A 26,098-nucleotide genomic window follows, 5' to 3' on the forward strand; every position below is an offset into this window, starting at 1 on the left:
TAGTGCAATGCGTTACTGGGCCACGCCGCGCACTCAATTATGCTTCTCGTCAGATCGGTAAAATGCGCTATTATTAACTGGGCCTCGCCGAGCTGCGAAGAATTGACATTATTAATTAATTTGTTACCTGTATCATCCGTATGATATTTTTTACATTGGTTCCAATAATTATTGAATTTGAAGAGTATAATATGTAATACCATCGATTGATATTCAAATATTTGGATTTAACCTCATTCGACGATTTCAGAGTCAAAATTTGAAAATATCATCGCAGAAGATCACACACCTATCAAATTTGTTTCACTAACTGTTATTGTAATTATAAGTTGACTCAATTCAAATATTCAATTATGACTTAACAATGCAAGAAATGGACCTTCGTTTTAAAAATGAACACTGTTATTATTTGATTCGATATATTTGATTAAATACATTTGATTAGATATATTGCTTAATGAGTGGTAATAGTAAATATTGAATAGCTAGTCACATCAGAAATAATTATCATCAGGCAGTCATGAAACGTTATCAACTGAGAAATAAGCCAAAATGTTTGTGTGCTAACTTATAAGTAAAACAAAATTTTAAGTAAAACAAAATTATTATTATTATTATATGCCACCCATAAGAGAAGAAATGTCAGGCTACAAGTGTTTTATTGCTCAGTCCTTTCATGTAGCAAATAAATCTAAGCATAAAGCTATGCTAGAGATTTATAATCGAGTAAGGATTTGTATGATTTGTAGTGGGAAAATTTATGATAGAGATTAATTTTCGAGTAAAAAACGTATTTTACAAAGCATATCTAATTTCCACGAGTTTATTATCGGATGTATAAGTTTAACTATTTTATATGATATTATTATTCATTGTAATTATATGGCAATAACATTTAAATTTTGTTTTACTTTTCAGTCGTTCTGAAATTTTTACTATTCAAACTAATCTCCACGATTCGCAGCCTTAATGCCCTCTTCCCTCATCACTGTCAACCGTTCTGTCATGCTCAATGATTATACAGTTAAAATCACATTTACCACTCCCTGAAATATTTTTATTAACAGAGAGTTATTGTACATGGTGTCCGTATATTCTTTTCATGCAAGTGTTTTGATGTGATATCAGTATAAATTTAAGAAACCGTTTAGAACTTTACTATTACATGTACTTTCATCTGTGTTCAAAAATTGCCTACTTATAGTTCCTTCATTCTTGGTTGATTCTTTGATTAATTCCTCCACAACTTCGAGTGTTTATTCATTGTACATGACAGTTTTAAATTATATTTCATAAAAGTAACACTTAAATAAGATTATTATCCAAGCATGCCAATAACAAAAGCAGCGCGAGGGAGGGAGCCAAATTGGAAAGAGTGGGACTCAAAGGCGCAGAAAGCTGGGCTAAGGCACACTGTCTTTTGTGGTGGTGGTGACACTTACGTTGGGCATTGGGAAAATAACCTAAAACAAGGAAAAGGTTGGTTTTTTGCTTAAATGTTATATTATGGTCTGAATATGTCGTCAGTCCTTCCTTACTTCCGTTAGTAACCATGCAACGAAAAAGTTGCGCGCGCGAGGATTGCTTGCGGAGATTTGATGTATAGATAGCCTGTGATCTATGAATGCGCGGCGCAACTGTGTTTTAATATATACGATGTAATGTATAATATTAGGTTATAAGCCCAATTTGTACGTGGCACGCGTAGTGTATTGATGTGTACACGAGTATAGTTACCTTTGCTTACAATTTAAGTTCTTTGCTTTACAAGTTAAGTTCTTTGGCAATTGAACTGAATTTCAAGTGTTTCCTGTACTTAATGCTTAATTTATCAATATTATTATCATGGAGACTGAAGTGAGCTGATTGGAGCTTGTACTTAAATTTATAGTAAATGTGAAATGGAAATCTAGCGTTCGCCAAAACGAAACAACGGGCGCAATTCTTGTTTGTATACAAATCAATTCAGTTAAAACATGACATAACATGTTTAATATCTAGTGATGTTCATTATTGCCAGGGTATAAAAATTCAAGGTAACATTATCTCATCAGATCTGACTGGGAATTTCAACAATAATCCTATAGTCAAGAAATTAAGTTACAAATTATCAGTAACAATCAATAACAACCAAAATCATAGTAGAAATAATGAATGATAAGAAGGAATATTGACCTGAAGATTGTTCATTGTCCTTAATTGTGCTCATTACTGAGGATTCTTCTAACCATTTCGAGCGACATTTCAGGTGCGTCAATTGGTACCATATGTCCACTCATAAGTACCCAGTAGTATTCAAAGTTCTTGTAAGCTTTGTGGAAAGCTCCTGTTCTCTGCTCCTTTGCCAATGATGGTGGATATAGCGGAATTCTTTCTTGTTGGTAATAATCCTCCAAGCTTGGCCAAGTCAGCTTATTTATCCACTTGTCCTGTCCAGCAGAGTTGATGATTAAATCTAGCATTCTATTGTAGACTATGACTCTAACACCATTTGCTAAACAGTCGTCAACTGAGTCGATTACATCAATTATCATTTCATCTGCCAAGTAACTGTGACATGCAACTCCTTGAGCCCCCCACTTTATCTCTTTTGGAATGATGCCAAACTTTTCTCTCATCTTCTCATTCATCAGTTTCTTTACATTTTCTCCATTGTAATCTATGGTCAGCCTTTTCATTGGGTAACTACTGCTCTTGAACGATTTGACGAAATTCTTTTTCTCTGATTTGGTCATCATTTCGTAATTTTGTAAGTGCTTCAAATTTTGTATGGCTTCCCAGTTCGGTCCGACAACTCTCTTCAGTGATGGGGCTGGTTGGTGGTGGTAAATAATGTTATAGAAGAACACGTCATCTGTAACATTTTGAATCATTTCCATGATAACTCCTAGGTAGTTACTTGAACTGTTATAGTCTCCTGACATGTATGCTAGCTCCATGTCCATAGCCATCATTTTCATCGTTTTGTACTGTCGGTAGTCTAGTTGACTCATCTGGAAGAGATAATCAGGGTACATGGCTGCTGAATCCACCAGAGAGACTGCACCATCCCCTATAGCTACACCACCGAGTTCAACATCACTCAGGAAGCCTTTACTTTGAGCCTCGACAATCTTACTGCCAAATACTGGTGCTACTTTACCTCCATATGACTCAGAGAATATGAAGATGGGTGGTAGGCTAGATCCGTTGTAGTGCTTTGCACGAAGCATGGTGCTGATTTCACCTAGAGCTGTCACCAGGTCATCTGCAACTTCGTAAACTGTGGTTGTGAAGGCATCCTCCTCGTCCACGTAGCTGAAGCCTGCTCCAACTGGGGAGTCTATGAAGAGCAGACTAGCTTCTTTTAACCAGGTGTAGTTTCTGGGTTGAAGGTTGTTGTCTAGTGGTCCTGAGAAATTGGTTTGCTTATTTCGTGTAATTGTATAATCTAATTCCTATTCAAGCTTATGACTTATGAGTATTGGAGTTTTATCAGTTTTAATGTGAAATCCTAACTTACCAACTTCCATGAAGTTTCCATATCCAGTGCCAGATCCTCCAGGACCACCCTGCAGCCAAATAACAATAGGACGATTATCAACATCACCACAAGGGGTTTTCATAAACCACCAAAACATGTGAGCTTTTGGGCGCACATCAACATAGCCCCAAGCTTCTTGTAATTCTGCTGGAATCACACAATCTGAGTACACCAAACCCAGCAAAACAAGACCAAGTAATCCCCTCCGAATCATGGTACTGCAGTTTATTAAAATACACTACCGAAGAAAGATGCAACAAAATGTAGTATCTGGAACCAGCTTATACTTAAAAGGAAACAATTTTATCACGACGTACTTGTAATAGGAGATAAACTTATCTTGACAAAGAAAAGGGGGCCGGGCTGAGATTAGGTTCCAGAAAAAAACATGACCGACTCAAAGTCAAATTTTAAATAGAGTAGGGCCAGAAACATGACATCACATGGTTTAATGCCACTCCGCTGTTTTCCCAAGAATATCTGTTATCTTATATCGGGGCTATCAAAGAGATACTAACGCAGTTAGTACTCTTGTACTAAGTGGTGGGTCTGCTGCTCATTTCCCAGAAAACCAGTTAGTACATGGTACTAAAGGGTTCATTTTTTGGGTGTCCAACCCCAGAAAAACGGGCATTTTACCTCAAATTTCAATTTTGGGAATGGGTTTTGAGGGTTTTTGATTTTTTTTTGGGTTTTTATGAATTTTGTTCCTGTTTTTGTAACTTTTTATCTAATTCGACTACATTGAAAACAAAACCCCTACTAAATAGTGGGTATAATAAATCTAGCAATGTGAAATGATAAATCCAGGAAGATTTTGTTGTGCCAATTTAATTAAGGGTCAAAGGAAAAGTCCTGCAGCAAATTTTGAAAAATATTCTTACAGTAATAGGTCTCACTCACAGGTCCTCTCACTTACAGTAATAGGTCTCACAACATGCAAGGAGGGAGAAACTGGAACAATTTTTGGAAAAATTTTTTAAAGGAATGAATTCTAGCAATGAGGTAATGTAAATTTGGACTACAAGGGGCAAACTGTGTCCTACTAATTTACTCCCACGGCATAAAAGAGTGATCAGTAATGTTATCTGAATTTTATAATCGCTAGGCTTCTGAACTTCTGATGAATCCTGACATGTAATATGTTTTGTTTTAAAGACCTTTAATTCACACACCAAAACTTTAAATTTTATCAAATCACAAATTTCCTAATATATACGTCTCTTATTAAGTTAAAAAGTCAAGGGTGCTGCCGTTATACTTCAATTAAAATAATTGATCACGCCGGATCACGATGTTACTTTATCAAAATCAGCTACTATACCCGTTTAATATTAGAATATTTAATATATAAATTAACAGAATTCTGGTTCATTGAATAATTCTGGTATTGGAAATACTGAACACGGCATAGAAGAGTAACCAGCATGTTATCTGAATTTTATAATCGCCTCCCCTACCCCCCTCTTCCTACACCTGTGACTAAGAACCGTTTAAACTAAATGATTTGGTGGTTCAGATGGGGATCACCGGATCATGCTTCATTTCTTCTACTATACCTTGTACTATTACAGGTTTTATGATGTAAAACGAATCTAAGAATTATTATAATGTTAGAGAACGCTCGTATATCTTATTCATTATTGAGAATTCTTCGGACAATTTCTAGCAGCATTTCAGGTGCGTCAATTGGTACCATATGTCCACTCATGAGTACCCAGTAGTATTCAAAGTTCTTGTAAGCTTTGTGGAAAGCTCCTGTTTTCTGCTCTTTTACCAACGATGGTGGGTAGAGTGGAATCCTTTCTTGTTGGTAATAATCCTCCAAGCTTGGCCAAGTCAGCTTATTTATCCACTTTTCTTGTCCTGCAGAATTAATGATCAAATCTAGCATTCCATTATAAACGATGACTCTAACACCATTTGCTAAACAGTCGTCAACTGATTTTATGACATCCATTATTAGTTCATCACCCAGGCTGATATAACATTGAATTGACTGCACTCCCCACGTGATATTCCTTGGAATAATGCCAAACTTTTTCCTCATTTTTTTGTCCATCAGCTTCTCCAAATTTTTCCCGTTATAGTCAACGGTTAGCCGCCTCGACGGTTCCGTGTTCTTTTTAAGCGATCTAAAATACGCCTTCTTTTCCGATCTTGTCATCTTGTCATAGTTTTTCAGATGCTTCATACTTTCTACATTCCTCCAGTGAGCCTCCACATCTGTTTTAAGGGATGGGCTAGGCTGGTGGTGGTAGGCTATATTGTATAAGGACACGTCATCGGTAACATTTTCAATAGTCGTCATAAGATCTGCAATAAGGAAGAAGGAGGCATTGTAATCTGCTCTTAAGTAAGCCTCCTCCATGTTTTGAACCATGACTTTCATAGTACTGTATTGCTGATAGTCTACCTGACTTGTCTGAAACAAATATTCTGGCCACATTGAAGCTGAATCCACGAGAGAGACCGCACCATCTCCTATAACTACACCTTCCAGTTTAACATCACTCAGGAAGCCTTTACTTTGAGCCTCAATAATCTTACTGCCAAGTACTGGTGCTACTTTACCTCCATATGACTCAGAGAATATGAAGATGGGTGGTAGGCTAGATCCGTTGTAGTGCTTTGCACGAAGCATGGTGCTGATTTCACCTAGAGCTGTCACCAGGTCATCTGCAACTTCGTAAACTGTGGTTGTGAAGGCATCCTCCTCGTCCACGTAGCTGAAGCCTGCTCCAACTGGGGAGTCTATGAAGAGCAGACTAGCTTCTTTTAACCAGGTGTAGTTTCTTGGTTGAAGGTTGTTGTCTTGTGGTCCTGAAGCAATTTTTATTCGATTGACATCAAGCCTAAGTTATATTATACGATAAGATTAAAGTTCGCAATGGATGACCCTTTAACCATTTTAAGACTTTAAAATCTGATATCAAATTATCAATCTGCTTGCTCACCAATCTCCATGAAGTTTCCATATCCTGTGCCAGATCCTCCAGGACCACCCTGCAGCCAAATAACAATAGGACGATTATCAACATCACCACAAGGGGTTTTCATAAACCACCAAAACATGTGAGCTTTTGGGCGCACATCAACATAGCCCCAAGCTTCTTGTAATTCTGCTGGAATCACACAATCTGAGTACACCAAACTCGATAGAGCTATAAGCACCAGACCTCTGAATGCGGTCATGGCGAAGAGGAAACGGCAATGCAAGACTGAGAGCCAAATAAGTGATCTAAACAGATTTGATAGTCTTAGTTTCAAATTTGATCGTGAAAGATGGTAAACGAATTTTCACTGAACAAGTGGTCAATCTGAACGGTTTAAAATACAATTAAAGTTGCAACTCATAGCTGAATGTTAGACTTGAACATATAACTAAACGGATTGGGGCAAAAAAGCTGACCTCCCTTAAATTGCATTAACCTTTACCGTGTGTAATATTGTAATACATTTTATGATATTAGAAATTGGTTTTAATACCTGGAGATTTGTTTCCTAAGCCAGCAGATGGCTTTTAACGTGTTGAACTGTGTGTTAATTCGATTAGGTCATGCTTTTTAATTTGTGGTAAAATTCAAGCAATATTTAGATCATTTATCTGAGTTTTAGTGTGAAAAAAGAGTATTAAATATTTCCCTCTCCGAGGAAAGATTCGGGACGCTGGCCACCATTTGCTGTGGTCAGCGGGTGTGATTTTAATGGTAAATTAAATCAGTTCAAAAGATTGAATAGGTTTTAACTTTTAACACCTGGCCTCTATCCCTTTGTGATAGATCGGTCAACTGTCTCCGGGTAACTCTCGTAACTACTGAACTGTGAATTGAGGGAGCTGGGTGCCGTGCCTAATCAAATACACACAATAAAGTAAAGAGATTGTAACATATTCTAAGCTTAAAGAACAAGAACCAGTGAACGCTTCGACACGACCTTTGTCATTCTACTTAACCGGTTCAGACTTTATTATTAAGACGGCAAAGAATTTATTTCACACCTTGTCGGGAACGATCTCTGTTCAAGACGGCGACCCCATTTGTTGTACGACGACTATAAAAAGATCTGATCAAAACGCAAACCTCATTCTACAAAGTCACCACTTCAAAGACGGACAAAGAAAGAAAAAGGATGATTTGGACGTTAATGTTCCTATTCATAGCAGTGGCGGCTGAAGACAACAAGGTCAACCCGGACATCGTCTACAAGTACAGTGACGACTTTGAGCTGATCTGGCATGACGGAGGATCTGGTGCTAAGTACAGTGGATCAATATGGCGTGCTCTGAACTACCAGCAAAATTTCTGTTCTATAGGAGATGTCGCCACTGATGGCCGGGGTCAACCCACAGATTTAGCAGTGTTCGTCTCAGAAAGGAAGACAGGAGCTCTGGTAAACCCAACCAGCTTCACGGCCGTGTGGACAGATCAAGGCAGTGGTTCAGATGCTGACGTCTACATCTACAAGATGAACGCTCCTGCTGGCTACACTTGTCTTGGAGGAGTTGCCTTGAACAGTTACCACGTAAAGCCTGATCCGAAGAAGTACTGTTGTGTAAAGAAAGAGTATGTAGTGCAGGCAGATACGATGTACACATGGAGTGACAGAGGCTCTGGGGCTTCTCTAGACGGCAGTTTGTGGACAGTGATCAGGGCTAGCGGAGAGGCATTCGGACTTGATGCAGGAACCTTCATTCCTGTCCTTGGATACTCCAGGCCAGATGCTTCTACAGTTTATCTCCTGAAAGCGGATGAAAGCAAAGTCAGAGACGTGTGGCAACTACCAACTGGCGAAGACAAACTCCTGAACTTACACGAAGTAAAGGAACTGGAGATGAAGCAGATATGGAATGATCAGGGTTCGGGAGCAAGTCAAGATGTATCAATCTGGAGGGCTGAGCCTAAAAAAGGATACTATCCTCCGGGAGACATTGTTGTAAGATCATACGCAAAGCCTACAATAGGGTTCCTGCTTAGACCTACTGATAAAAACGGAGACATAGTTCTACCTCCGATTTCCTACAAGTTGGTCTGGCATGATGGTGGGTCGGGTGCTTCCCTAAACTGCGGAATTTGGAGTGTTATCTGTCCTGGTGGATATGTCGCTCTGGGAAATGTAGCAACTAACGGCCCGAAGCCTGAATTGGGATCCGTGTACTGCGTGAACAGCACTTTTACCACATACGGGACAGACAAAAATTGGAAACCAGTCTGGGTAGACAACGGTGCTGATGCGGACCATGATGTCAAGATCTATGAGACTGATGCAACAACATCCAAAGACCTGCAGTCAGTGAGAGGGTTCGGGGCTGTATCTAACTACCACTCCAAGCCCAGACCTCCTTACCTCCTGAAGTCAGAGTCCGTGCAATACTGGGCTGAGAAACCTATTGCAAAGATCGAGATGTACAACGTAGAGTACAATCTTGATGTAGAAAAGCAGCAGTCTTCCCCGATTACGCTCTATCCTACGATTTTGGAAAACGAATCTGACATGGACCAGACAGGCAAGAGAACTGTAGAGTTTACCTACGCTAATACCCAATCCTACACCTTTAGTCAGGCTGTCCAACTGGGAATTGAAATGGAGATATCAGCAGGGTCCCCTATAATTGGCGTAGAATCGAAGACAACGCTCAGTGCTAAGTTCACTTCAAATTGGATTTCTGGTGTCACCAACACCACCATGGTTACAGACAGAATGGATGCGTGGATTAAAACAAAACCAAAATCCAAAATAGAAGTTTATGTCACAGCTTCCAAGACGAAAGCTGACATTCCCTATACAGCTACCATGAAGAAGATTTACTTTGACGGTACTTATGCAACCGCAAGGGTAACTGGAGTTTACAAGGGCGTTGCTACAACTCAGTTTACTATCACGTACGGCGAAAATGAGTACTTCCCAGAAGATACTAGATCATGAGTTAATTTTGTTTGATTGAATTTTAAATATCCAACTTCTGTTTTACTGCTAAGACTTAAATATTTTCGATCTGACTTTGATCTTCAAACTTTCAAGTATTCATTAGTGTTGTAATATATAATGGTATTCGGTATAAACTGGTCACAGAATTGAGGTGTTAAATCAATTAAATGTCGGGTCAGCGATCCAACTTCCACAAAATGTGGTAACAAGCCCTTAGCTACATGCAGCAAGAACTAAAGCGTAATGCCGTAATGGGGAGATGTGAAAAAGGTTGTCAGTAAGAACAGTAAATTATCTATCTCGAAAACTTGATCTCGTCAAATTTACTAAAAACTTGACATATACTCGATACTGTTCCACCCGGTAACCGCAGTCCGCACTATATTACGACAATGCTGTCGTGACTCGTGATATAGTGCTGTCGTGATATAGTGCGGGAACCGTTCATCTTCATTGTAAATTTAATCTTGTAAAAATCACCGGCTGAGATGTGCCCAACTAGAGGGTGTTCCAAAAATAAAAGGCAACCAAGTGATTTTTGTTCATAACTCTAGAACGGTTTGGGAACGTTATTTAAAACGTTAATCGGGAAAGAAAGCTTCCACATTTGTTTTAAGAGTTTAAGGGATGGGTTAGGCTGGCGTTTGTAGATTATATTGTATAATGTACAAGCCACAAGGACACAATATGATCAGTTATATTTTCAATAGTCGTCAAGATCACTAAGAAGGAAGAAGGAGGCATTGCAATCTGCCCTTGACACTTCACGTTTTGTGGCTAATATTAACATTTTTTGGGTCATGCTTATATTTCTGATTTCTGACTCGATTACAAATCCTTGCTTCTTCTTGCAATTTATACTAACGATCACAATCAACGTGTTTTGAAAGAGAAATAGAAAAGATAGTAGATACAATATTTAATTTAGACGATTGTTGATCGAAGAAACGCGTGTTTCTAAGAGTTTACTAGTTTCTTTGTACATTGTTTGTTGCAAAAACTATCTGAATCGTTCCAGATAAACAAGCATCATCGAAACACATCCCACTGGATTAATAGTTTTTAAACGGTTTTTCGTCTCACCAATGAGATTCTTGCAGATTGTTTTATCTTTTACATATTATTATAAATTTAATTTTTACCATGTCCATTGTCCACCTGTTTTTCCACTATGAGGGGAGCCTGCAGAAGGACGTTGTGTTGAATACTTTCTGAAATATGATTTGAAATGTAAACCACGAAATCGACCATTATTAACTTCAGGCCCCGCGCCACCAGCTCAGACGTTTCCCTCAGAAATCTTAACTGAGATCCCAGGGATTTAAGATGGTGAATCTGAAGATGGAAGCATGATGACTGAGTCGGATGAGGAAGACAGTATCATTTTACAGTTAAAAACCCTGATTCCTCGTTTGGAAGAAAATGACCGCGGTAAATCGGGGTTTTACCGTATTCAATGAGGAATCGAATGCTCGTTATAATGTGATGGGTAGAAATGTGCAAATTGTTCCTCGATGTTTATTAACTGCAATTTCATCGACGATTTGATCAAGTAGAATAGGTCAATTTTGACCGGGAGTAAGCCGGGATTCCGGTCATTCCTTAAATCAGAGTTTCATCTTTAACTCTTTAAGGAAACGTTTTTTTTTAAGTGTGGTGAAAATGACACTTTTGACAGTAAAAGTGAAATGACTAGTAAGTGTTGCACAGAAATGCCTTCAATCTTAACTGCCCCTGTAAGGAAAATCCATTAGTTATGTCATAATGTAGTACCAAGGCAGTGCCAGTTTTCAGCATTTTGGACTATAATGTTTAAAACGCCCTATAATGTTAAAAAACTAATTTTGCGACTTTTCTGTTCAAAATTCAGATTATGTCTCAGAATTATTCAAAGAATTTTTGGATTTTGGTAGGAATACTTAAACTGTGCTCAAAATAAGCAAAAAGTCATTTGTTTGGTAAAATTTCTAGTTTGGTTGAAGGGGTTGTACAAGGCCCATACTTTTGATCAGCTTGTGAATGAACTGTAACAAATTTCAAGAAACGTTGGTCTGTAATAATGTAACCTAGGAAAAATCTATTGTGTGCCTGTATTCAGTAAAAATTCTCTTACAAAATTACAATTGAGTTTTTTTACATTGCAGTAGCTAGACAGCAAAAAATTAGAACGTTTTTCATTCATACTATCGAGATTAAGTCTGCTCAACAGCATTCTGTTCGAAAATCAAATTAAAAGTGTGTCAGTTTTCAGTAAAAAGTCATTTTTAGGTCAAATTCATCACGATTAAAAATTCAAAAGAAATGACTCTTTGCTGAATATTGGCACTATACAATTGATGTCTGACAGCATAAGCAGGTTCATCAAGATGATTCTTTACAAAATCTAACGATATTGTGTGTTCTAATTCAGCAAAAAGTCATTTTATAAATAATATTTTTAGCTTAAAATCTTCATAGAAATGACTTTTTGCTGATTATTGGCACGATAAAGTAGATTTCTGACAACAATATCATGTTCATCATGGAAATTTGGTACATTCTATTGATGTTTGAAGTTCATTGTGCCAGTTTTAAGTCGGTTATAGCAGGTTATCACAACACTGCTTACAAAGCACAAATTTTATGTGATTTACCATTGGTAATGGTATATGCCTAGAAAAAGAAGTCATTTTAAGCTGAATAATGGCATACAGTGCAACAAAATTGTGCCACATTAAACAAAAAAAGCATACCGCTCCCTCAAACAATATTCTGAACTAAAAAGAGTGCCATTTAGCAGTAAGAATGACTATTTCTGTCAAATAAGTCACTTTTTACTGATTTTCAGGACACATATGCTGTTTAAATTTTCAGGATATAACTAAACTTAGATTCGTATCTGCAACATAAGCAATTCGGTGGTTTGAGATGATTGATGATGCTGATATTGACTTACAATAGTTGGTAATTCCCACGTTGGCTGCAGCAGTCACTACAGCTGATTAGTGGCACTCAAATATTATTATATGTTTTTGATCCCTTTATGAACACATTACTTTTCGAAATAGATGCTTAAACTAACACTAGTACTTTAAATACTTATTTCATCAATTAAAAAAAATTAAATTTCAAGCTGATACATGTGTGACTTTTTGCTGATGGCTGGCACATAGACATGTAGGAATTAGTTTAAAGGCACAACCAAACATTATCTTATCCAGAAAAAAACACAGTTACGCCTTGATCTTTTTAATATTTTGACAAGAACCATCAATAGAGCAGTCGTATTCAGATAAACAAATGACTTTTTGCTGAATTCTGTGACTTACTGGAATTGCTAATAATGACTAAAATGCTGAAAACAGTTACTCACTCCAATCTACTAATGTAATGTGAACAATATTTGAGCAAAATATGGCGAAGTCAATGGAATTAGTCAATTGGAGGTTAAAATGGTTTGCTGATTTTTGGCACTCAGTTTAATTGCTCATAAGTCATATTCTGCTTGAGCCTGGCACTTCGTTTTTTCAAATCACAACTGCTGAATATTTTCACTTCATCCTATGTACAAATTTATGGTTGCACTCTAAAAAGCATTGCGACTTTTTCCTCATTTTGTGCACTCTACTTTGAAAAAAGTGAAATCAGCAACACACCGCACTTTAAAAAAAACGTGTCCTTAAACAAAATATTAAAAATTTCGCCCTTCCAAAATAGTATTTATGACGCTCGACGCCATTTTCTCTAGTCAGCGGCGCGGGTGTGACTAAATTGTTCCAAAGATTGAATAGGTTTTAACTTTTAACACCTGGCCTCTATCCCTTTGTGATAGATCGGTCAACTGTCTCCGGGTAACTCTCGTAAGTACTGAACTGTGAATTGAGGGAGCTGGGTGCCGTGCCTAATCAAATACACACAATAAAGTAAAGGAGATTGTAACATATTCTAAGCTTAAAAGCTTAAAGAACAAGAACCAGTGAACGCTTCGACACGACCTTTGTCATTCTACTTAACCGGTCCAGACTTTATTATTCACACGGCAAAGAATTTATTTCACACCTTGCCGGGAACGATCTCTGTTCAAGACGGCGACCCCATTTGTTGTACGACGACTATAAAAAGGTCTGATCAAACGCAAACCTCATTCGACAAATTCACCACTTCAAAGACGGACAAAGAAAGAAAAAGGATGATTTGGACGTTAATGTTCCTATTCATAGCAGTGGCGGCTGAAGACAACAAAGTAAACCCGGACATCGTCTACAAGTACAGTGACGACTTTGAGCTGATCTGGAAAGACCAAGGTTCTGGGGCCACCCGTAATGGAGCACTGTGGCGTGCTCTGAACTACCAGCAAACTTTCTGTTCTCTAGGAGACATCGCCACTGGAGACTGGGACCTACCCACAGATAAAGCAGTGTTCGTCTCGGAAAGGAAGGCAGGGGCTCTGGTAAACCCAACCAGCTTCACCATCATATGGAAAGACCAAGGCAGTGGTTCAGATGCTGACGTTACCATCTACAAGATGAACGCTCCTGATGGCTACACCTGTCTTGGAGGAGTTGCCTTGAACAGTTACCACGTAAAGCCTGATCCGAAGAAGTACTGTTGTGTAAAGAACGAGTATCTAGTGGAAGCAGATGCGATGTTCATTTGGAATGACAGCGGCTCTGACTCTTCCATGGACGTCAGTTTGTGGAGAGGAATCAGAACTGGAGGAGAGGCATTTGGACTTCACACAGGAACCTTCATTCCTGCACGTGGATACTACAGGCCAGATGCTTCTTCAATTTATCTCCTGAAAGCGGATGAAAGCAAAGTCAGAGACCTATGGACCTTACCTACTGACGAAAGCAAGTCTCTGAACTTACACGAAGTGGAGGAGATGAAGTTGATCTGGAACGACATGGGAACGCATGCGAGATTTGACGTTTCAATCTGGAGGGCTGAGTCTAAAAAAGGATACTTTCCTCCAGCAGACATCGCTGTTGGATCCTACACCAAGCCTGGAATAGGGTTCCTGCTGAGACCTACAGATAAAAACGGAGACGAAGTTCGACCACCCATTTCCTACAATAAGATCTGGAATGATGCTGGGTCAGGTGCTACCAGAAATGTGCAAATTTGGAGTGTCAACTGTCCTGGAGGGTATGTCCCTCTGGGAAATGTAGCAACTAGCGGTGCGGAACCTGAATTAGGATCGGTGTACTGCGTGAAGATCACTTTCACAACCTACGGATCGGTCAACAACTGGGAAAAGGTTTGGTCAAACCAAGGCCCGGGCGGGTGGGGTAATGGTGTCACGATCTATGAGGCTAAATCCGACGACCAGCAGTCAGTTAGAGGGTTCGGGGTTGCGCATGGTTACGAAAACAAGCCCAGACCTCCGTACTTTCTGAACACAGAGTTCGTGAATTACTTAGCTGAGAAACCTATTGAAAGAATCGAAATGTACAACGTAGATTACGATATTAATGGAGAACAACAGCAGACATCTCCGGTTTCAATCGCCACTACAGTTTTGACGAACCCCAATGACAATGTACAGGAAGCGAGCAGAACCATAATGGTTTCCTATACCAATTCTGACACCTTCACATTTACACAGGCCATCCAAGTGGGAATTGAAGTGGAAATGACAGCCGGAATACCACTTATAAATCATAAGACAACGATTGGTGTTCAATATACTTCCACCTGGATTTCTGGTAGTACGAACACCACCATAAAGAGAGACCAAGCTACCGCAACGGTAATGGTACCACCACATTCAAGGCAAACGGCTTATATCATCGGTAAAGAGTACAAAGCTGACATTCCCTACACGGCCACCATCAAGAAGATTTACTTCGACGGTACTTATGGAATCGCTAAGGTAACTGGAGTTTACAAGGGCGTGGCTATAAATACTATTGAAGTTACGTATGGTACGACTGAACCCCTTCCAGAGGACGAGCCAGAAGAATGATTACCTTCCAGAAGAATAATTGTTTTTGTTTGAATTAGAGAAATATACCCTTTGTTTTACTGCTAAAAGCTCGCCGTTTTATCTTATTCCGAAAAATTATTAAGATCATTAACATGATTAAGTAGCACTACTATTTACCATAGGTAGTATACTGTGGTAAATGTATAAATTATATAATGTAGAGATATGACAAATATACCAATAATCACACTGTCCATATCGGTCAGTCGGTAAGAGTGTCAGTTTAAAAACTACAGCATTTTAGGTAGGAACTTGTATGGTCATAGGTTCCCGACCTATAAATAATGTCTCCTCACACCAGAGTGAAACTCTTGCACTGATTGCTCCACTCAAGGACTACCAATTTATACTGACAATATCATAGAACTACAACAGAGCTTGGGAAAACAGCTTGGGAAAAATGGCAGGATGTTATAATTACGTTCCAACTGATAACTGATTTTCACCCCAAAATCGGGATGGAAAAAATTGTATCCGGGAAAAGTTTTCCAAAGTTTCTGGGGGAGTAAAAGCGATGTGGAAGTTTCGGTTCCGGAATGTGAAGGTTCTAGTTTTGCACTCATGATATACCGCGCCCCGGTCTTGTTATATATAATGCTGGTTAACTGCCATAATTTCCTCGTCCGCAAAAAAGTTAAGAATTCTTGTTACAGCGTCGGACGCGTAGGATTTCTGTCAGGAACCCATGCTAACTGTAACTTTGTTAGGTACCTACCATTGGGCTAAAGCAAATGCAGTGTATGATGGTGATTGGAAGGAAGACAAGAGACACGGATACGGAACGTACAGTATTATAATCGAGGAACTACCCTTCAAACAGTACGGTGGAGGGTGGAAGAATGATAAGCGTCATGGGTTAGTTACATTAATTATTCTTCATTATTATATTATATATATTTTATACATTTTGTAATATATATATACATTTTATAATACTATATAATATGGTATACATTGTATACATTGAATAGATATTAGGTCACTAGTACTACGTAACAAAGATGTATTTTCATGAGCGTTGTGACATTACATTACATTACAGGTATGGTACATTTTATTACGCTGAAACAGAGTACTACGAGGGAGAGTGGTATGAGAATAAGAGGAATGGTTGGGGTAGAATGTACTATAAGGATGGATCGGTTTACGAGGGCAGGTTTGTTTGTTTGTTTGTTTGTTTGTTTGTTTGTTTGTTTGTTTGTTTGTTTGTTTGTTTGTTTGTTTGTTTGTTTGTTTGTTTGTTTGTTTGTTTGTTGTTTGTTTGTTTGTTTGTTTGTTGTTTGTTGTTTGTTTGTTTGTTTGTTTGTTTGTTTGTTTGTTTGTTTGTTTGTTTGTTTGTTTGTTTGTTTGTTTGTTTGTTTGTTTGTTTGTTTGTTTGTTTGTTTGTTTGTTTGTTTGTTTGTTTGTTTGTTTGTTTGTTTAGTCAGTGTATTAGGGCAGGATTGTGGCTGTTTCCCTTTCTTCAACCTTTCATTTCATTTGATAAATAGCTATATGTAAAAACAATGTGTACTTGAAAACAATGGTTTGTACATTGTAGCAGATTGTAGCTGCTTTGGGTACTCGTGCTTGAGTTTTGGGACTTACGATCAGTACATTACAATATTGTAATACATACAGTTTATACATACAATATACGGTACATTACAATATTACATGATACAGTGTTTTACACATTAATACATACTACTGATGAGTGTATTCGAGCATGTATTGTTCCTGCAGGGGACCTATTTCTACAAAATGTGATGCCTGATGATAATAGCTAATACAAGAACAATCAACGATTGTAAATAAACTTCTAAAATCATACGCTTTGCATAAGTCGTAATCAGCAAACCACAAAATTGGTAAGTAGTGTTTAACAGTCTCTCTGGTAGGTGGGACAATGATATGAGGGACGGAGAGGGGACTCTCAGATTACCAAATAACAACAGATTCGAGGGACTGTGGTCACGTGACAAGAAGAACGGTGCCGGGTGCCATTACTACCTTGACAGAGGACAAGTTAGTTATTTAACTATTTTTAAATAGACTAGCTAGTTTAATATTAAAGTTATACCTGCGTCCAAAGTTCTTATAATTGTACATATTTAGACCTCTGGCAGGCGTTGGACTGTTTTTGCGAGAATGTAAATTGTACAATGTACATAGAAACAAGATGTTCATGTTGTTTGCATCAGCTTCTTAGTGGCATGGAGGACTAGTTTTATTTGAACACGTGGCAACGCAACGAATCAATAGCTTATTATTATCATGCGGGTCAAATCAATGAAATGAAATGCAAAAAATGAGAGCACTCCACAATCATGCATGCAAAACTTAAAAAGTCCGATTCTTCATTCGAAAGACCATTTGCCGCATGAAAGTTTTTCGTCAGCTTGATCAATTACAAAATATTAGAGATAAAATTGTTAGAGATTGTCACGTACTCTTTTGTGTAAGATAATTTCATATGATAATCTCCGTATTATTGTATTGCTGTCATCTGTAATCCTGTTCCTAGTTACAGTTTATTTTATTGATTTAATGATGTGCGTGGCATTTCTACAATGGTCTTCTTTGTGATCAAACACACAAGATTGATTTGTCCGTTTTTTATTGTCTTTTTGCTTCGTTACCTGCCGTTTGTATACTACAGAAATATACGTTACTCCCGTGCCATGTTACGACAGTTACACCATTAGATTACCGCTCGTTCCCCAGGCATACGAGGGAGTATGGGTTGAAAACATCCCAAAATGCGGTGAAATGAGGGATGTACAGCGGGACTCAGCACCACGACCTACCGAGTACCCCATACCCAGCCTGGAACTTGCTGCACCCACAAGTGTGGTCAGAGAAGCCAGGGACAGTTTCATGCCTGAAGATTGAAGGTGTCAAAGGGAGTTTTATTGGGGGATTTTATTATTGTGTACTAGAGAGACGCGATTGCTTGATAAAAAGCTAGAGTTGATTTTGAGCATTGAGCTTATAACATGCTAAGAATGAAACGTTATGTATTTCCAAAAAATCTGCTAACTAACTTGATCTACAGCCAATGCTGGTCAAGAGAATTTAGGACGGAGCTTTCTTGCTCAAGATTTTACATGTGAAAGTTGTAAATATATTGTACAGCGAATTTAATGATTTTCCGTTCACCGTTGCAATTTCAGATTCATTTATTCCCATCTTTATTTTGTTTAAATCTCGATTGTCTATGTATTGCAAGATTTAAGAATTCTTTATTTTGATCCATTCATAATTTGCCCCGAATGCTACCAGAAGGGTAGAATTGTTTTTGCTTCATTTAAATATAAAATATTTAATAATCTAATAAACCGCAATCTCAGTTGCACACTGAGGTAGCACTATGCCATTGCCAGCCAAAGAGCCCATGTACTGCGCCGAGCAGATCAAGATACCTCCAGCACTCCCAGACATCCTCAAACAGTTCACCAAAGCAGCCATTCGCACCCAACCTGGAGATCTTCTCTCCTGGTCGGCTGCCTACTTTGACGCGCTCAGCGCTGGCAAGGCTCCTCCTGTTAAGAACAGATTTGAGGTGAGATATTTGGATTCGTGCCTAATTGGAAATTTAACTTTTGGCTTTGTGAGAAAGCAGATTGGTGTTGATATCTTAACTTGCATCCTAAAAACAGGTTGAAAGAATTCATATTGTTTATTTTATATTATTTATATAATATTTGAATTTATTTTGAACGTGTCCTATCCCTCAGGCTACATCAGAAGGAAAGCACATCACACCAGGTCTGTTATCAGTGTTACACAAACAGCTACAAGGTGATACCACTGTCCCAATCAACGAACTCAAAGCAAAATGGTCTCAACTGTCTCTTCCTGGTGATAGGTGAGATATGATTATGATATGAAATAAACAGTAGGGAGGTTGCTCACCATGATCAAGTGGTAGCTGGTGACGTTATAAGATATTGTTACAATGCTATCAATCTTTCGTGTTAATAAAACTGAATTGTGTAGACGACTCGAACACGTGTTCATTCAAATGTGGACACCAGCGTTTTAACCTATCTGACGAAACGTGCTCGCCACGTGGCAAGTGGATATTGCTTGAAAACTTAGTAATTGTAAATGTAATTGTCGACAGAATTCTGTTTTTTCAACATTTATCATCTACCTTGTTATTAATACCTCGTGGCTTGACCATAATAATACAATCGTTTAAACTTTTTCTTGTCATCAAACCTTTCAGTTACTATTCACTGGAAATAGGATCTGAAATCTTTACATAATATTTGCAAGTGTAACTAGATAACTAGATTACACCGTGATGGGCTATAATTCTCCTGATAACCATATTAACCGAAACGTTATTTTACCCATTCTATTCAGTTGAAATAATAAAATACAATCCGAAGACCTGTTCGCCGAATATATTAAAGAGAAACCAATTATTATGCGACTTTTAGAACTTTCCCTCTTCAGGCTAGATGAGATCCTGACATTAGGAAACTTTGTAGCGGACGTTAACTGGTTAAACTTCCTCTCACTAGCGTGCACCTCACTGGAGAGCAACCTTACTGACGCTGTTACGCTTCTCTGTAAGATTCTCACCAAGGATGCAGAAGGAGGTGAGATATCTTAATAATATTAATATTATTATTTTATATTATTTTTATACCACCATCTCATATAGTTGACATCTGAGATTGATGGAAGATGCAACTTCTTTTAATTCGAATTCAATGCAGCACTCGCTAATCTCAGAATCTAAATTGACAAAAAGTTGTGTATGTTGTAGACCAGACATAGTGTAGATATAATAGCCTACTGGTCTGTGTATTGCATGATTTGTTATCTAAAGTGCAACATTTCGCCGATAATGAAATAAAACAATTCATCAAATCAGGACCAGCGGGAATAGAGTACGATTTATTCAAAAAGCTGTACACATATCTGGCCGAAGTGGACGGTAACATCACACAAGAGCACATCGAAAGTGTCCTGGCATATCTTGACAACGATGCTGCAAAGAACGCAAATATGATTGGGCCCGCTCATTTCACTCATGCTTTTTGTCCTAAGCTAAGCGGTTGAACAAGTGTTTTCTTGCTCGTGCTTGTTTGCACTGTAGCAACAGTTTGAGATTGTGTTTTCCCGTTTTTGTTCTTGCAGATAAGCTTCTCAAGAGAGCTCATTTAATAATAACTTGCAGCTGTCAATCATGTTCGAGTTAACTTTTCCTTTTTTGGGTAAATTGCTATTAAAACGTATTTATATTAAGGACTGCCATTGTTATGTGACTTCCAATCGAAGAATGTTGTATATATTTTCGAGTGTATAGATATATGTTGTTACACCCAACTATCTTTTGAACAATTCCGAAATGAAGTAATGCGATTTGATTCTACCCCTCTGTGGCTCTAGCAATTGGTATAAAATGGAACGCGCGATTAAACGTTTTTCAGTTATTGTTAGCCGCGCACGTTGCTTAGAAACGAAGCACGTACGCGACGTTAATTTTCTGTAACTGTTATCAATTAAACCTGCTATTATGTTGCTTGAGTATAATAGCAGATAAAGCTAGTTTACAAAATACCGCTTTGGTCGATACGAGGCTGTAGAAACTCTATGCTCACCTAAATTCATACATGTATCACCAAACTGTTACTCTAACGTATGTGTAATGACTTTTGCCTTGTCTACGTAGTACAAGACATGTTAAAGCTTATGAAAAGTTGTCCTACCCATTTACCCATCATCTTAGCTTATCGGGTCAGTGGAGGGGGTGCATGCGAAGCCGCACAAATTTAAGCTGGTCACGTGACTGCGAATATAGATTGTTTAGCCGTCATCAAATTAAATTTTAAGTCGCTCGCCCATATCACATATTTATTTCAACCGTCAGACCAATTATTGCTACTTTCAGAGATCTATTTTTATTTTGGTCAAGTATTTTTCCAATTTCAATACACGTTCAATTGAACAAGCCCGTTCCCTACGAAATACCATCAAACTTCAAAGCAGCTTAATCGATTTCCAAGTATGAAGTAAACTGAAGATACACGATGTCTAGTCTAATGTCTATTGTCTATCCTGTATCCGTCCTACCAAGTAAAGTGGAATGGTACATATTTTAATTAACGACGCGACACAAAATGTAATATGTGGGCAGTCGAGGTCTCAACTCTCAGGCCTAGCCCGGCCGAGTCCGACATTATAGTCCAACATTTTTGCGATACATGATAATTGATAATATGTACAATGTAGTACTCTTTTTGATTAATTAGCGGGCGCCAGTATTGTAAGGTACACACAAGGCCGTATTATAAACTATTATATTAGGATGCAGTGAAAACTGAAACTATCGATTGGACCATGAATTCTATAATGCATGAATGGGGACTTGCCACCCCATCATGACATGGACATGGTTAGAAAACACATTAATTAATCGAACAGTTTTCTTTGACGTTCATATACAATTTAGAGAGCCCATCAAGAGTAAAGAGGTGCTGACACAACACTAAACAGTGGCCAGCTTGTTTGATAAATTTTCAGACTTTTGCCTCTGCCCTCTAATCATGTTTTCTGCTTTTATTATGAAAGTTATATAACCTGGATATGCAATGTCGCACGTGCTTTTATAATTAAAAGCGGGTTAGGTCCGGTCCGGAGATTTCATGTCACCAATTAAATTGGCAATTGCATAAATAATTTGTGGTAAAAGATTAGTCAATTCGGCAACACTTGCATCATTCATCTTTCATGGTAGTCATTTATACAGGACCAGTAGCACACCCAAAAAGGTGCACGTCCCCAGTCCCGAAATCCGTAATTTGTAATTATTGCCCAATTAGCTCACATGATCACGTGATGCTGATTCAGGCGGTTTAGAAAAATACATGATCCATTTCAATTCAACGTGCTAATACGTGCGCGCGAAAATAAGGGTACTTGTTTTTATCAATCAAACGTTCGGAGTCGCGCGTTCCATGCAGTCAGCGCTGCTCTCAATAGCCATAAATTCATTCGCTATGCAGCCCGGAGAAGCTGCCTGTAGTCGAATTACCGAGGTTATTTGTGTCGAATGCAAACGGTAAAATTCAATAAAATTGAGCTTAAGCCTTTTGTTGTATCGATGTACACAGGAAAACTACACATTTTACAAAAATTAAGCTCAATTTACAAAATCTGTATCTCATAATTATAATATTGCTCTTTTATGTACGCATTTTTGAGAAATTAGAATAAAAATAAGTTGAGTTAATTCATACCCCAGTTGTTCAAGTAAGAGTTAATACTTAATTTCCGAATATTTACAATCTTTATAGAGCGTAGAACGCATTGGTATGCAACATTGCTACACGGTACAATAAATCATAAACTCACAAATTCCACCTTACATACAATGTTCGTACATCACTTCCAAAAATCATTTAAACTAACAAAAAAAAGTTTTCCAATCCAGGACTACAAACTACGCTAAAGAGAATATATTGTCACGCGGATACATGCAAAACCCAATATTCTCAAAACTTCCGCCTTTAACTTACGTAAAACTGTTCTAGATTAAAAGACATAATTGCTAAACCTTGAATCCTATTTTAATTATTGTACAATCCATTAATTAGTACTGAACTAGGGGTTAAAACGTCTTAAAATTAAAAGATCAAACATAAGTGAAGTTAAAAACTGAATGAGTCGAATAGGTGCTTTAACGATTTTTCGTTGAGTATCCAATCTACTACAATACCAGAAAAAATAAAGTTCAATTTTCACGGAATTACAAGCAATAATGATAAATAATGTTCAATGAGTGTGTTCATTTCTCAAACAACAGAGCTACATCTCGCACAATGTATGGCTACACATTACGTTATATTGATTGTCTTCAGTGTTAAATTAACAGCCACTCTGACGCCACTCTGACGTCAATAACTACTCTTCCACTTGGCTTTTAATGTGCAGTAACGAATCTCTCTCGTATTATACACAGGTGTGGGAATTCCTTAGATGGGGCCGAACAATGTTGCTGCTTCTTCAGCGCATTCCATCGTTAAACTATCCCAAAAATGTTTAAAATTTACAATTTCACATTATATAATATCGTCTAAACGCTATAATTTCCTATGAGGCAGTCTCGGTGGCATTCGTGATTTCCCGGTTATCTGCCTTCTTCTCCTTCTTTGGTTTCTTCATGCTGCCTTTCTTGTCTTTTTTCATCGTCTGCTTCTTGCTCTTGGCGGTCATGTTAGCGCTATCGAGAAGCTTGCGTCGCATATCAGAGGGGAATTTGTCGTAACAATGCCGACAGTACGGCTTCATATCCATCTCTATGACCTTTGACCTGTGGAGGAGAGAAAACATGTTATTTGACATTTCGGAATATTATGCGAAAATTATATGTGATGTAGGATATTATGCAATGTCCACATAAGTACATAAAGAATTGAGTGTAATGATGTTGATTCGTCCAAGTGGATTTTAAATTCAAATGTATTATTATTATTATTGTTCAGTAAACAGATGAAAAATGATGAAAATTGTTTGAATTCTTTTAAAAATCCACTCACTTCTTTTCCTCGAGAAGAGTATCGCATCCGGTACAGAAGAAATGGTTCTCGCAGTAGTTTTTGTTCAGCACCTTGATAACTGAAAATACCCGGTATATTAGCTTATTAGATAATCTGATGAGTTTTTATCACGGAGAATTTAAATACAAATGCATGATATTATGGTTCACTTATAATGCGGAGTAAGTATTTGGCGTGCACATTTGGCATTATGATAGAGGACACAACTTGCAATATCAGTATTCAAGTTATTTTGACAATGGGTTCGACTATTCTTAGAAAAAGAAATTATACGCTACATTTCGATCACTTATCAATTATCATAGCTTAATATCATTACTGACTTTATATCAAGATTTATGTTTTGATCAATAAAGGAGTGGTTTGTATTCTACACAATCGCCTAATGAAACGTCTGTGTGTCCGACCAAAATAACATAACTGACTTCCTACCGCTGTTTTATTAAGACACATCAAACATCCCCAGGTTAAAGAATTACAGCAATTGTGGTGGAGACTGCCCGTGTTAATTAGATTACAATGTTTCGACCACAACCGGTAACCCACTTACCACCAGTTCTAAATGTTACGAAAACTTATGAAAAATAACCTGGCATGCGTTAAAAATATTAGTGGTACACGGAAAATTTTAGCTACTGCTAAAAAACCCCAGAAATAGCTTCCAACTATGTACCGATAAAATAAATGGAAAATTCCGTTCTGTCAAAACAATCTATAATAAGCATATTGTCTAATTAGTAATTACGTAATTGTCTAATTACCTTGCATACTGGAACGGTTGTCACAGTAGAAGCACCTTACTCCGAACATCTTCATGTAATGGTACTGACAGTAGGGTTTACCCTCGTTCAACATGAACTTGTCCCCAGATAAGGGTCGCTCGCACTGGTAACACAGGAAGTGCTGTGGAGGAATGAGTTAGGGGGAGAAGGAGATTGGTTAAAATAGGTGGAAGAGCTGAAAACCAGAGGTTTTCAGCTCTTGTCATGGTTGTCATGGTCCTTTTCGTCATGGCGAAAACTCGAAACTTTTTGAATAAATGGCAAAAACACCCCAAACGTTCTCATCAACTTGTGATTAAACCAACAATGTCTCACCTCAGGGCACCAAGCCTTGCTGGCTGCCTTGATGGCACGTCCATCTATAGCCTTCTTACACGCAGCACACACATCCTGTATAACCGTGTCGAAACACAGCTGGCAGTAGAACTGGTTGTCTTTCTCTTTGTACTTGTTATCCAGTGGTTTACTGAGGGGGGTTGTCATGGTTACTAGGGGTCGTTGTCATGGTAACGGGTGCAAATGTAATCTATGATGAGTAGGAATTCGCATATTATATGTTGTAAAGTATAGGATTAGGAACATGACAGAAATTACAATATTTCCGCCTGGAATTCGAAGAGACAAATCCGGAATAGAACTTACTAGCAATTCTGGCATGAGAAATGATAAGGATGATAAGATTCCTTGAGGTACCACAAGACGAACTCTTCTATCGGCGTGAAACACTTGTTACAGATATACTTCTTCTTCTTCTTCAGCAGATCGTGACAGTCAATACAGATCGGTCTGTAATAATAAAATTTAATATCATTTATTTAACGAGATAAAATACTTATTCAATAAGTTACTTACTGCCATAATAATAAATGATATCTATAACTTTGTTTCCCTGATCTTAACGGCCGAGGCCATTATGATAATTGTACACGTTAGTTTTACCTGTCACACAGCTGGACTATGTGTTAATTTGGTACTTTTAATAATTGTGATATCATATCAGAACGGGCGGTTACAAGTGTGGGAAATGTGTTAAAAACACACGTCTCGGCAGATTGCTGTAACTCTTGTTGTAGATATACAGCGAGTTTTAAAAGTTCCCAAACTTATGAGAGAGCTTGACGGACATGTTTAAACGTGTCATTAAATTTGAAATCTAGCGGATGGTAAAATAGACGAGAAGCTCTACTACATTACATACGATTTGAATCGTAAGAGTCTAAATACCGAGCTGGTCCGCCCAAATAGTCATTTAAAATTGGAATCCTCATAATTGTGATTTTCTATTTTTTGAATTTATTTTTAATCCTGTGTGCCAGGGACATGAAAGAATTTAACCTTA

The 26,098-nt window shown here is 37.9% G+C and overlaps 5 protein-coding genes across 7 annotated transcripts in view; 2 read left to right on the forward strand and 3 right to left on the reverse strand.

Annotated features, from left to right (window-relative positions):
• Positions 1 to 18,591, forward strand: part of LOC134819015 (MORN repeat-containing protein 3-like) — a 33,618-nt gene extending 15,027 nt beyond the window's left edge. For both annotated transcript variants that reach the window (XM_063828768.1, XM_063828767.1), the window contains exons 2-6: positions 1,326 to 1,479; positions 16,127 to 16,274; positions 16,462 to 16,575; positions 17,300 to 17,426; positions 18,126 to 18,591. In XM_063828768.1, the coding sequence (XP_063684838.1) occupies positions 1,329 to 1,479; positions 16,127 to 16,274; positions 16,462 to 16,575; positions 17,300 to 17,426; positions 18,126 to 18,293 (708 nt within the window). In that variant the 5' untranslated portion in view covers positions 1,326 to 1,328 and the 3' untranslated portion in view covers positions 18,294 to 18,591. The remainder of the gene's footprint in view (positions 1 to 1,325; positions 1,480 to 16,126; positions 16,275 to 16,461; positions 16,576 to 17,299; positions 17,427 to 18,125) is intronic.
• LOC134819014 (retinoid-inducible serine carboxypeptidase-like) lies at positions 1,946 to 3,888 on the reverse strand. The gene is made up of 2 exons (XM_063828766.1): positions 3,503 to 3,888; positions 1,946 to 3,391 (listed from the first exon to the last, which is right to left on the reverse strand). The coding sequence occupies exons 1-2, from the start codon at positions 3,735 to 3,737 to the stop codon at positions 2,196 to 2,198; spliced, it is 1,431 nt and encodes a 476-aa protein (XP_063684836.1). The 5' UTR covers positions 3,738 to 3,888; the 3' UTR covers positions 1,946 to 2,195.
• LOC134818000 (retinoid-inducible serine carboxypeptidase-like) lies at positions 5,157 to 6,718 on the reverse strand. Its single transcript, XM_063827407.1, has 2 exons — positions 6,481 to 6,718; positions 5,157 to 6,346 (listed from the first exon to the last, which is right to left on the reverse strand). The coding sequence occupies exons 1-2, from the start codon at positions 6,716 to 6,718 to the stop codon at positions 5,157 to 5,159; spliced, it is 1,428 nt and encodes a 475-aa protein (XP_063683477.1).
• A 2-nt stretch (positions 18,592 to 18,593) lies between the features above and the next one.
• On the forward strand, positions 18,594 to 20,771 carry LOC134819016 (ropporin-1-like protein). Its single transcript, XM_063828769.1, has 4 exons — positions 18,594 to 18,963; positions 19,139 to 19,269; positions 19,866 to 20,011; positions 20,290 to 20,771. The coding sequence occupies exons 1-4, from the start codon at positions 18,772 to 18,774 to the stop codon at positions 20,475 to 20,477; spliced, it is 657 nt and encodes a 218-aa protein (XP_063684839.1). The 5' UTR covers positions 18,594 to 18,771; the 3' UTR covers positions 20,478 to 20,771.
• A 1,772-nt stretch (positions 20,772 to 22,543) lies between these two features.
• Positions 22,544 to 26,098, reverse strand: part of LOC134818368 (LIM domain-containing protein B-like) — a 33,230-nt gene continuing 29,675 nt past the window's right edge. For both annotated transcript variants that reach the window (XM_063827884.1, XM_063827883.1), the window contains 5 exons: positions 25,402 to 25,545; positions 25,075 to 25,225; positions 24,739 to 24,880; positions 23,957 to 24,035; positions 22,544 to 23,730 (listed from right to left, as the gene is read on the reverse strand). In XM_063827884.1, coding sequence (XP_063683954.1) covers positions 23,511 to 23,730; positions 23,957 to 24,035; positions 24,739 to 24,880; positions 25,075 to 25,225; positions 25,402 to 25,545 — 736 coding nt within the window. In that variant the 3' untranslated portion in view covers positions 22,544 to 23,510. The remainder of the gene's footprint in view (positions 23,731 to 23,956; positions 24,036 to 24,738; positions 24,881 to 25,074; positions 25,226 to 25,401; positions 25,546 to 26,098) is intronic.

Source organism: Bolinopsis microptera, chromosome 7 (assembly GCF_026151205.1).
Source record: "Bolinopsis microptera isolate Bmic1 chromosome 7, MBARI_Bmic_1.0, whole genome shotgun sequence".
Lineage (NCBI taxonomy): Eukaryota > Metazoa > Ctenophora > Tentaculata > Lobata > Bolinopsidae > Bolinopsis > Bolinopsis microptera.